The following is a 12142-nucleotide window of genomic DNA, read 5'->3' on the forward strand; positions in this document are numbered from 1 at the left end:
AGGGGTCACCCCTTTCAGCCCAGGCTTCCTGGGACAGAAAAACCTTAGAGGCCTGGACACAGGAGTGGCCTCAACACTCAGTCCCTCCACACCCCAAGGCTGCTGGTCACCCTGGCCCACCAGACCCAAGAACTGCTGGAAGGGACATTTCTGGACACTGTCTGGCTTGATCCAGTGCCCTTCCCCCACCCTGCCAAGCTCACCCCCCTACGGAAATGCTCAAAGAGACGCCCCCTCTTTGAGGGTGGGGTGGGGGAATGCACAAGGAAAAGGCTAGAGGAAGCCCCCCTCTCAGCCTCTAGTCAGCCCCCCTCCCAGGCCTGTTTGGTTTAATGACCCTTCCTGGTTGAGGGGTGGGGGAGGGGAGCAGGGTAGGCCTCCACTGGTGGGGCGAGTAGCCGCGGAGGGGGGAAGTTGGGAACCCTAAAGCTGCCCCTAGGTCAGGCCTGGATATCCCCCACCCTCCAGGAGTACCAGTACCCCTAAGCCCGATGTTGCCCATCCTTCTAGACCCCTCCCCCAGCCCTTTGTCCTTGGCCCCCACCCTTAATTTATGACATTTTCAGAGAAGGTCTACCAGGACTTGGTAGCTGGTGTTTGTGGAAGGGGGGATCTGGACTGGGGTGGGGACAAGACCCAGAGCCACACCCTCGTCCCCACCACCTCCAAGCCTCAGGTCAGAGAGAGAGAGAGAGAGAGAGAGAGAGAGAGAGAGAGGTCACTAGCTCGGCCAGGCCTTGCAAAACACGGTTATTTAGAGTTGTGCAAGGCCAGGGCCCGAGGGTGGCGAAAGGGGCCCCTCTCTCCTCCGAGGGCGGTGGAGGGGGAAGGGCAGGAACTGGGGAGGGGGCTGGGAAACAAGGCACCGTTCCCCCCCAGAAGACGTGTGCAAAAACACACCCCAGTCAGAGGACAAATGTAAAACAACAACAAAACAAACAAACAACCCCCCCCCCCCGACGGAGTCGGTATTTCAAAGGCTTCTTGGAAGGAGCGAGCTCCAGGGTGGGGTGTGGGGGGAACCCTGCTGCCCAAGTCGTAAAAAACGGAAGATATTTGACAAACCCGCTGCGAGTTGACACACACGCGCGCACTCTGCGCTTCCTGCTCCCTCTTTTGTGTCCGGGGGCGGGAGGGGGGGCTGGGACCCTACGGGAGGGATCTGAATGGGCGCACCCCGCGGGGCTCCAGGGGTACACTGGAGCTAGGGACAGAAATGAGGGGGGACGGGCGGACCCCGCGGGACACAGGTTTGGAAGAGAAAAATAATTGTAGGCATCGGGGCGTGGTGGCAAGCCTGGCCTGGGATTTTCCCAAGCACTTGGGAAGGAAAGCTGCGGCAGGGGGATAGCCTCGAGTTTCAGGCTAACTCGGAGCTTTCAGCGGAGTTCTAAGTCATCCCGTACTACACAGTGAGATCCTATCTCCAAACATCTTTTTTCATTAATAAGAAAAAGCAAAACCAGGTACTCAGCACAGTCCCCAGTCCTCTGCGCGCACGTACGTACACAGACACACACACACAAACCCCGGGTCCGTTTCCTTCCGCCAGGGGACAGCGCGCACTCGCGACCCCCGCGCACTCGCCTACCGGATGAAGGTCTCCAAGATGTACAACCACGACAGCCACCCCAACGCTGATCCCGTCGAGTCGCCTACTCAGCCCAGCACCCCGCTACGTGTGCGTCTTTGCCTAACTTTGGAGACCCCGCAATTGTCGGTTTCCAGGGTGCCCTACGCTGCCACCTTTAGGAGAGATCACTGGAGCCGCGCTGCAAAAGGCCTTACCGCTCGGGGTGGCCCGGGGGGCGCATGCCCGGGTGCCCGGAGTCCAGCCCAGAGTCCAGCCTGCTGGTGGCCTCCGGTGGCCTCTATCCCCCTTGGCCTCCCCCCTGGTGCCCGGTGCACGCTCCGGGCTCCGGGGTCACCCGCCTCACCGAGTCTCCAGGCCGCGTCTACATCTCCATCCGTCTGGATCGGATAGGGACGAGGTCTCCGCGCGCGACCGGCCCCCCGCCCCGCCCCTCCCCCACCCAGCAGACGAATCGCCGTGTGACAAATTGCTCTCAGATGCAAATACCTCGCCGGTGATTCAGCAGCCCTGGGGACGCAGGAGGAGGTGGTGGGTGTCTCCCCAGGGTACCCCTTTCCAAGCTTTCCCAGGACACCACACCGGGGTCCCCCTTCTCCAACTCAATCTGAGGACGTCCACGGTAGGAGGAGGAGGAGGAGGAGAGCTGGAGAGCCGCCAAAGAGTGGACGGAAAACTTCAGGTCGCGGCCCCTTTAAATGATAATAAATAATAAAAGGAAGGGGGAACCGGACTGAGGGACGCTCCGCCCCCACCTTAGGGACCGTGCGCAAAGTGCACGCCGCAGCCCACGGCGCAGAGGCCTCGAGCGGGAGGGCGGGGCTGCGAGAGTCGGACCGCGGGAATCCCGAAGAGTTAAAAAGGTTCCTCACCCCCACCTCCGAGCGGAAAGTCACCTGGGCCCCGGCCGTTTCCTGGTTTCACCCGGAACGCGGGATGGATAAGCCAAGCCTGGAGCTGGAACCTCCGCCCACTGTGCTACCCAAACCTTCCCAGCCTGGGGCTCCCCGTCGCGGAAATGGGTTTAAAAACCCGGGAGAGGCTAGATCTGCGGGGGGCCGGGGCGCGGAGGAGTGAGGGCGCTGCGTGCGCAAAAGCACGGGGTTGGGCTGCGCGCGCGTTCGAGGAAATGCGAGGAACCGTGAGCGAAGGCCATCCTCTAACCAACTCGGTGAAGCCCCTGCCTCGGGCCACCCAGTTCGTCTCGGTGGATTCTGAGGCCCTATTTTGCAGGATGGGGAAACCGAGGCATGGAGTGAGCTCAGCCAGAAGTTGAGGCGACCCTAGTGGGTAACGCCAGTACTCAGAGCGACCCCCGACTTCAACAAGTTCCCCATGGGTGGTGCTCAGGTCCCTAGTTGGACAGTTCTGGGGGTCTTGAAAGACACTTGTGCGACAGGGGTGCAAGTCTGGGGAGATACGGTGGCTCCGGCCAATCCAAGTCCCGGGAATCCTCCCTAGAACCCGAGACTACACAGAACCTTAGCCTGCAATGCTAAAATGTTGCCGGTGGCAGCGAACTTCGCCTTCAAACTTTAGACACCTTGATCTGGTGGGGTGTGGCCCCGGGGTGGAGCTGGGCCTGCACTCTTCACCAGCACCACCCTGAATCTGAATCGTTCTCCCTCTACCGTGCAGTGAGCACGCTGACCCCCAACTCTAACCCTGTGAGCTTGGACAACCCCCCAAAACATCCTGCCTAGATAATGCAAACAACATAAGTTATATCTTGTGTGTGTGTGTGTGTGTGTCAGCAACCAATGCATAGAATTCCTAGGTAAAGTTAGTGGAGTTGCTTTTCTTCCACCTTTATGTGTATTCTGGGATGTCAAGATTCTCAGGACACCAAGCTTGTGTCTTTGCCTACTGAGCCTTGCCGTCGACCCCTAAAATACCGTTTTTAGTAATTTTTTTTTAAATAGAATCTTCAAAGACAAAAGCCCAACTCTTCTGGTCCCTTTTTTATGGCAGGGATATATTTAGCCAAGGGTCCAGGTGGCAAGCATAATGACATAATGACAGGTCTCCTACCGTCCACAAGATACATCTCTGGGGACTTGAAAGGCATCCGGCTGGCTCCGGCTGGCGCCGCAGGGTGTGAGCGCCGCCTGCTGGGAGCCAGCGGAACTGCGCCCAGGGTAAGCGTGGAGGCGGGGCTTTAATCTGGCATTGGTGGTCGCCAGGTGGTGCTATTGCACCTAAAAAAAACCAAGTTAGATTTGGAGAAACTGAGGCCTGAAGTTTCTTCTACATAGCCTTTTTTTCTGTTGAGACAGGGTGTGAACTCGTGATCCTTCTGCCTCGGCGTATTGCGAAGTTAAGGGAAAGGGCACACATGGCCACATCATTTTCTAATTGTATTTATATTTGTATATACTGGATGGAATCCTTGCTAGCTCAGTGAGCTACCCCTGACCCCGTCCCAGCCCCTCCCTGGGGCCATTCTAGGCGGGAGGTGAGCCGGATTTCAACAATGGCGCACGCCTTTATCCTGCCGCGTCTGAGGCAGAGGCAGGTGGATTTCTGAGTCTGTGGTCTACAGAGTGAGTTCCAGGACAGCCAGGGATACACCTTTCCCAGGGAAACCCTGACTGGGGAGACAAATCGAGGCGCTCACTGTGTAGACTTGGCTGGCCTAGATCTCAAAGAGGCAGCGTTTGTCTTCCTTGTCTCCCAGCTGTGGTTCTGCTGTAGAATTTTACATCTGAGGCTTTTGGGATGGAAGTGGTTTTTTTCCTGTTTTTTTTTTTTTTTTTTTTTTTTTTTTTGCTTTTTCAAGACAGGGTTTCTCTGTGTAGCCCTGGCTGTCCTGGAACTCAGTCTGTAGACCGGGCTGGCCTCGAACTCAGAAATCCACCTGCCTCTGCCTCCCAGAGTGCTGGGATTACAGGCATACGCCACCACCGCCCCGGCTTCCTGTTCTTAAATATGCAGATTTGCCAACTTCCGCAGGCCTCCATCCTAACTGTAAGGGTGTAGGGACCCCATGTGGACAGATTCATTTCAGACTGGACTTGTAATTCGGTAGTGACTGTCTGGAGGTGATTAAAACGGGGAGCTGTGGGCCTGATCGTTAAAAATGCATCATTTTACTATAAGTGTAATTTGTAAATTAATTAATATGGTGTCTATTTCTTTACCTTTGCTAGTCCTGATAACCATGCAGAGAAGCCAAGATCTCTTTCCAGCTGACCTCAGTGGCTGGGCAATCAGTTTCTACTAACCCCTCCGCTAGACTCTCCCAGCCCCGGTTCCACGGTGCTCCCAGCCCCAGCTCTATGGTGCTCCCAACCCCAGTGCTCCCAGACCCAGCTCCACAGTGCTCCCAGACCCAATGCTCCCAGACCGGGCTCCACTGTGCTCCCAGACCCGACTCCACGGTGCTCCCAGCCCCAGCTCCACGGTGCTCCCAGCCCCGACTCCACGGTGCTCCCAGCTCCAGCTCCACGGTGCTCCCAGCCCCAGCTCCACGGTGCTTGCACTATAAAATGTGCCGGCTCTCTCTGCTTCTGAGCTTGGTGTCTTCTCAGACCTCTCCTGTAGCTCATCTCCTCATCCTTTGGCAGATCCAAAACATCTCTCTCTGTCTCTCTCTGTCTCTGTCTGTCTCTCTCCCTCCCTCTCCCATCCCCCTACCGCCTCACCCCCCAACAATCCCTTGATCTAAGCATTACAACAGCCCTGTCTGGATTGAAACTAGATTTGAGGGCAGAGAGATCAGCATTTGAATAACACAAGGGTGAACTTTGCCCCGTATACAAACACTTTTTGCCCACACTGGTTAGAGGAGACAGGCGCACCCAGGGATGAGACAAGTCCTGTGTGCTGCTTCCTTCCGCTTCCTGACCACCCCGGCTGAGCACAGGTCCAGTTCCTTCATCTTCCCCGATTCTGAGCCCACCAAGGCCGGGTAGATGCAAAAGAACCATTTACTTCTTCAAACGGCCCCACCCAACCCCTCCAGAAATGGCTGTCAGTGAAGCGTGTGCCTTGAGGTGTGCGGGCACCAGTTCAGTCCCAGGGCTCCTGTAGAAACCCAGGTCTGGCGGGGTGCACCTTCAACCCAGCACTGGGAGACAGGAGGATTTCCAGAGTTCCAGGCTAGCCTGCCTAGAGAAATCTCTAACTCCAGGTCCAGAAAGAGCCCCTGCCTCTATAGTAAGATGGAGCCAGGCAGGGGTGTGCTCCCTCTGCCTTTAGCCTCAGAAGCAGGAAGGTCACTGTGAGTTCTGGGCTAGCCTGATCTACATGATGACCTCCCTGCCACTGAGAACTACCTACTGGGACCCTATCTCAAAAGTAATACCCATAAGGTGGGGCTGAGAGATGGCTCAGGGGTTAAGAGAACTGGATTCTCTGCCACCGAGCCTGAGTTCCATTCCCAGAACCAACAAGGAGCCTCACAGCCATGTTAACTCCTGTCCCAGGGGATCTCACGCCCGGCCTTTGTGAGCCACCTGATGTGGGTGCTGGGAATGGAACTCAGGGACGAACACTTTTTATCTTTTTTCTTTTTCTTTTTCTTTCTTTTCTTTTCTTTCTTTTTTTTTTTTTCCGAGACAGGGTTTCTCTGTGTAGCCCTGGCTGTCCTAGAACCCACTCTGTAAACCAGGCTGGCCTTGAACTCAGAAATCCCCTGCCTCTGCCTCCCAAGTGCTGGGATTAAACCACCGCCCAGTTTAGGATGAACTCTTAACTGTTGATAAACTCGATCTCGGGTTTGATTATCTTTAAGATTTATTTATTATTATATGTAAGTACACCGTGGCTGTCTTCAGACACTCCAGAAGAGGGCGTCAGATCTCCTTAAGGATGGTTGTGAGCCACCATGTGGTTGCTGGGATTTGAACTCAGGACCTTTGGAAGAGCAGTGGGTGCTCTTACCTGCTGAGCCATCTCTCCAGCCCCTCCATCTCGGTGGTTTTTAATTAAGAAAAAATTCTATGAGCCAGGCGTGGTCTCAAAGGCCTTTAATCCAAGCACTTGGGAGGCAGAGGCAAGGGGAGCTCTGAGGTCGAGGCCAGCCTGGTCTACAGAGTGAGTTCCAGGACAACCAGGGCTACACAGAGAAACCTGTCACGAAAAAGCCAAAAAGAAAGAAAGAGAGAGAGAGAGAGAGAGAGAGAGAGAGAGAGAGAGAGAGAGAGAGAGAGACAGAAAGAAAGAAACAAAGAAACAAAGAAAGAAAGACAAGAGGTAGGAAAAGGGGAAACAGAGAGACAGAGAGGCTGGGCATTTAGTACATAACTCGCCTCCTCATAAACACAAACTCCTGGTTCAGGTCCCGGCACCCGAAAAGAAAAAATAAATAAAATAAAATAGATGCAGAAAGTGAGTACATTAATCTTCAAAGATCACAGCGTGCGTAGAGAATTATCACAACATCCACAGCAAAAAAACATGGTGTACTGGGGCCAAAGGGGAGAAAAGAAGGCGATTGACACAGATTAAACTGTTAACAGCCGCCCACCCAGGGCAAGCAGCCGGGTCGGGTTATCCCACAGGCGGGAGCGGCTCAGAGTGGGGCGGTGTGTTCACTCTGAGCGCAGGGCGAGCGCGCCACAGGGTCCCCAGGCTCGGGGCTCCCGATCCGGCCCGGGTGCGCAGCCCGGCTGTGTGGCACACTGTGGGTTGCGGCTCGGCCCGAGCGCGCTGCCGCGTGGGACCGGCGCTGCGGTTGCGGGCCGCAGGGGCACACGCGGCAGAAGGCCCGCCTGAAGTGCGAACCCAGGAAGGCATAGAGCAGCGGGTTGAGCGCCGAGTTGCTGTAGGACATGCAGTGAGCCCAGATCTTGAGCGCGTAGGCGGCGTAGCTTCGAGGGTGCCAGGCCCCTGAGGGGCCCAGGGCTTGAAGCACCAGGAACAGCTGGATCGGGCCCCAGCAGGCGGCGAAGAGCAGGACGACAGCGGCCACCAGCCGGGAGACCTTGGTGCGCACTGCTCCAGCGCGCTGTGCCAGCAGCCGCCCCTGGGGGCCCAGGAGTGTTAGCGGGAAGGGACAGGCCACCCTCTGAAATCCCTCCTGGGTACCTCCAGACGTGCGCAACAGCCCAGGCTCCCAGCTCCTATCCTTACCCCAACTGCCATTCCATCCACACCCCTGGGTTTCCCCCTCACGAACACACAGTCCGGACTCCCGCACCCCACAGCAGCCCCTCAATCCCCACCCTGGCTCTTCTCCACTCTCTCACGCGCATGCTCGACTCCCCCGCCCCCAGCGATGAGCCTCGATCCCGGCCGAGTCCCCGCACCTGCAGGGCGCCGTCGGTGGGTGCCGGGCGGACGGCGGCGCGGCCCAGGTGGCGCAGCATGGCACCGTAGCAGGCGCAGGTGGCGAGCAGCGGCAGCAGGTACAGAGCCAGCAGGTTGTAGAGCGCGAAGGCTCGCTCCAGGGCGCGGCTGGGAAACGCCTCGCTGCAGTAGGTGCGAGGCCCCGGCGACAGGCGGTGCAGGGCCAGCACCGGGGCGGACACAGCTGCGGACCCTGCGCCACCCACCCAAGATGAGTTCCCCGGGGACCGGGGATCACGTCCCACCCAGGAGCCAAGGTCCCCGTAATCAGTGCCTCACCTCCCCAGCATCTGCACCCCCTTCCCGCAGACATCCTCCGGGGTGAGAACGTGTCCTCCCCCATCCTCATTCCGACCCCACCACACTCACCCACCCAGATGCTGAGGCTGACAGCCAAGGCCAGGCGCGGGGTGCGGCGGTGAAGTGCACGCAGCGGAAACACAGTCACGTACCAGCGGTCCACGCTCATGGCCGTCAGAGTGGCGCAGGTGGCTTGCACCGAGACCTGGCAAAGCCAAGGACTAAGTGTCGGCCCTGCCAGTCCCACTACATATCTAGCCACTCAGGTGTGCACGAACATGTCCTGCGAGGGGTAAACCAGTGGCCGCGGGTTGAGAGGACACCCGAGTGGGACCTGAAGACCAGGAGAGCGGGGGAGGTGGGAAATGGGGTAACTTCTGGGGTTTGTTAGGTTCCCGAAGCTGAGGCGTGACCGGCCAAGCCTTCCAGGTGTGTTGCCACACCCTCATGTCTGTGATGCCCCTCGGGCCGGGCCCTGCTTGGGGTCGCGGCTATCCACATGGCCTGACCACGCCCACCACGCCCACCACACTGGCTCTGCCTTTGCAAAGCCCTGGCCTCGACTCAACCTTAGGCCCTAACCCACTCACCCGGAGCGTGTCCACTGTGGCCTACCCAGACTCTCCAGCGTCCCGATCCGATCTCAGCCTTTGTCACAGACAGCATGGGGTGCGTCTGCATTCTGGTTGTGTCCACGGCTTGACCACACCCTCTAACAGGCCCTAATCCCTCCCTGCCCACAGCGGGCTGCAAGCCTGGCTTGGGGAGAGAGCTCAGCGGTTAAAGCACCCTCTGCTCTTTCAGAGGACCTGGGTTCGGTTCCCCACATCAACGGCAGCTCACACCGTCCTGTAACTCCAGTTCCAGGGGATCCCATGGTGCCTTCTGCCCTCCGAGGGCACTGCACGCACGCGATGCCGATATACACTCAGGCAAACGTCCATACACAAGACATTTAAAAAATCTTAAAAGAAGCAGGGCAGTGGTGGCGCACGCCTGTAATCCCAGCACTCTGGGAGGCAGAGGCAGGCGGATCTCTGAGTTCGAGGCCAGCCTGGTCTACAGATTGAGGTCCAGGACAGCCAGGACTACAAAGAAACCATGTCTCGAAACACCCCCCCCCCCAAAAAAAAAATCTTAAAAGAAACTGGTGCGGAGGCCAGCAGATCCTGGTGAGTTCCGGGCTAGCCTGGTCTTATATAGTATCTGCTTCAGAAATCTAAGACCACGCCTCATTTCAGGTCCTGACCGCACCTTGCCCGCCCCAGACCCTGACCATAACAGGTCCCTACCCTTCATAACTCGGTCAAGGACTAGAACTCACCTTCAGAGCCAACCCAGGCCTGGCCCCAGCCCACCCCCAGCCCAGCTTAGCCCCTCCCGCCCCCTCCCCTCCCCTCCCCCAGCCCCGGCTCCCGCCCCCTCCCCAGCTCGCCCCCGGCCCGCCCGCGGACCTGCTGGATGTAGTTGACGAATTTGCACATGAAGTCCCCGAGCACCCAGGCGGGCAGCGGATAGAGGAGGGCGGTGAAGGGCACGCAGCACAGCAGGAACGTGACGTCCGTGGCCGCCAGGTTGGCTACAGGTGGGGAACACACGCGGATGCTGGGGGTGGGGCACCCAGGCTCGGGCCTCTGACCCCTATCTACATCCGGGTCTGAGTGACCCCACCACCACACCCCACATCCCCCACCGGAGAGACTTAGGCGCCCTCCACCCTCCTTGCACTCATTCCCTGAAGTCTCGTGGGGGTGTGGGGTGTCCCTCTGTGCCTCAGTTTCCCCATCTTTAAATCGGAGATAGTCGGTGCCAGTTAGGACGTGTCACACCCCGCAGAGGGCATCACGTCCTAGGACAGACATCTTGCTGAAATGGCTGACCCCATCGCCTTGCGCTCGCCAACCTCCCCTTAATCCCTGCCAGGGGTGGTGCCACCTTGGAGTTTGTAACCGCGGCCTCCAAAGGACCAGGAGAGGCGGGGCGCACAGCAGGGAACACGCGGGTCTGCGGAGCCTCGCTGCGTTCCTGACCCGGCCCCCCGGCCCCGGCCCCTGCGCGCACCCGGGAACCCCGTGCAGGGGGGGGGGGCGCTCACCGATGTAGAAGTTGGTGACGGTCTGCATGTGCTTGTGGCGGCAGATGACGTAGATGACCAGTGAGTTCCCGACCAGCCCGAGCAGCATGAGCGCAGCGAAGAACAGGGGAACCAGCCAGGCATCCAGGGGCCTGGGCGCGGGGCCCGGGTCGTCCGAAGCGTTGGCACCGCAGCCTGGGCATCCCGAAGCGTTGGACGGAGCCCACCAGGTCACGTTGGGACCCAGCGTCGCCTCGGTGGCCATGGCCCCGTCGCCCTCCTCCTCCAGGCAGCCTTCCCGGATTGAGTCCTGGGACTGTGGGGACGAGAGGGAGGATACCGAGGATCCCGGCGCCCTGGTCTCTGCTGCTGGCAGCAGCAGGGGCTGGAAAGTGGCTCCTCCGCCCGCGTCGCGGTGGCCGCCCTTATACCCCCGCCCCTCCCTTGTCCCCGCCTTCGCGGCTCCCTGCGTAGATGCCGGAGCCGCTTGGAGCCTTCACTCTTCCCGGAGCTGTGCCCAGATGACAGAGGGGTGGCTGGAGGAGGGAGGGCTCTGGGCACCGAGCAGCGGAGGGTCGGCACCCCGGGCTGCAGGCAGGGGCCCAGGCCCGCCTTCTGAGGAAGCCCTGGCAGAGTTTGCTTCTCCAGGACGCCGGAAGCCATGACGCTTCGGGACAGGGGTGACATCTTCAGATACATTTGTCTGACTCTGATGGATAGGGACAAGGTTCCTGGTCTAACTGGCATCCAGGGCCGAGTTCCTGTCACGAGCGCGGGCACTTTGGAAACTGTCAACAGGAACCACGAGGACCTGACCTCAGCCACACCCTCGCATCCCTGTTAAATGTAGCTCAGAGGCGTCCTCATCTCCCAAGATGTTAGCCTTGTCAAGCCACCGGAATACTATGCGGCAGAGAAAAAGAGTTTGCCATTTTACAGGCGCGACTCAGTGGTCATGCGTTTATTTACCTACTCCAAGGGTGCGGGTTCACTGCACACCCAGAGGGTGGGCTCAAAGCCTGGGGACTCAGAGGGTGTTGGGGGCTGCGCAGGCCCCCGGGGAGCAAGACGCACACTGAGGGCTCTAGAACGAACCCCTTCTCTCTCGTTCAGCCACCGAACACTCCGGCATCATGGCCACGTCTCCGGGTCCCCTTCCCCGCGTCCCGTCTGCGGCAGACCCAGGAGCTCGGAGTTCCCTTCGCCTGTCTGTACCAACCCTTCGAGCGGATGCTTCCTGCCGGGCCTTTTGCTTTAATTAATTAGTTAATTAATTAAGTGTAATAGGTTTTATGTTCTGTTTTGTTTTTAAAAAAACTTGTGGCTTTCCCGTAGCCCAGGCTGGCCTTAAACTCGCTGTTGGTTGATGATGACTTGAAGATCTGATCCTCCTGCCTCCGTCTACCCAGCGCTGGCTCAGGAGTGCAGCACACCTGCCCCTCCACCCCAATCAAGTTTTGAGGCTTAGGCGGGCTCGGAACTCAGAGATTCCGCCGCCTCAGCCTCCCGAGAGCTCGGGCGTGCACCACGGCCAGCCTCCCTTTCCTCTTCTACACCGGGCTAGCTCTCACAGGCCCGCTAGGGTCTGCGGCCGGGGCATCCTCCGCAGTGCTTCGCCCACGTCAGGCCGGGACTGCTCCGGGGCTCGCACACCGCTCCCGCATCGGCGCCCCCAGGAGCCTTTGGCTTCTCCGCAGTCGCCCGCGGCCGGGGCCCCACCGACTCCTCCCGGGTGGCTCAGACTTTGTCCTCAGCCCCTCCGGTCCCCAGGTCCCCGGCACGACCCGGTGATGCCGCCCCATGTCTGCGGAGAGGGAAACCGAGGCAGAGCTTCCAGCCCGGCGGCCGCGGGGTCCCCGAGCTGTCCCCGCCCCGGGCCGCTGCAG

The 12142-nt window shown here is 59.1% G+C and overlaps 2 protein-coding genes across 7 annotated transcripts in view; both read right to left on the reverse strand.

The window, feature by feature from the left end:
- Positions 1 to 2633, reverse strand: part of Arid3a (AT-rich interaction domain 3A) — a 28312-nt gene extending 25679 nt beyond the window's left edge. The window contains exons 1-2 of one of the 5 annotated variants that reach the window (XM_052165844.1): positions 2488 to 2633; positions 2081 to 2283 (exon numbers count right to left, since the gene is read on the reverse strand). The gene's annotated coding sequence lies outside the window, so the exon portion shown is untranslated. Of the gene's footprint in view, positions 1 to 1788; positions 2029 to 2080; positions 2298 to 2487 lie in introns of those variants that run through there. The other 4 variants (XM_052165846.1, XM_052165843.1, XM_052165847.1 and 1 more) reach the window with 4 other exon arrangements.
- A 3913-nt stretch (positions 2634 to 6546) lies between these two features.
- Positions 6547 to 12047, reverse strand: Kiss1r (KISS1 receptor). Of its 2 annotated transcripts, none has more exons than XM_052165853.1 (5): positions 10278 to 12047; positions 9637 to 9761; positions 8256 to 8387; positions 7843 to 8075; positions 6547 to 7559 (listed from the first exon to the last, which is right to left on the reverse strand). In XM_052165853.1, the coding sequence occupies exons 1-5, from the start codon at positions 10457 to 10459 to the stop codon at positions 7107 to 7109; spliced, it is 1125 nt and encodes a 374-aa protein (XP_052021813.1). In that variant the 5' UTR covers positions 10460 to 12047; the 3' UTR covers positions 6547 to 7106. The 2 variants fall into 2 exon arrangements, with proteins under 2 accessions (XP_052021813.1, XP_052021812.1); XM_052165852.1 differs by having other exon boundaries at positions 8252 to 8387.
- Between the last annotated feature and the right edge of the window lie 95 nt (positions 12048 to 12142).

The sequence above is a fragment of the Apodemus sylvaticus genome, chromosome 20, assembly GCF_947179515.1.
Source record: "Apodemus sylvaticus chromosome 20, mApoSyl1.1, whole genome shotgun sequence".
Taxonomy (NCBI): domain Eukaryota; kingdom Metazoa; phylum Chordata; class Mammalia; order Rodentia; family Muridae; genus Apodemus; species Apodemus sylvaticus.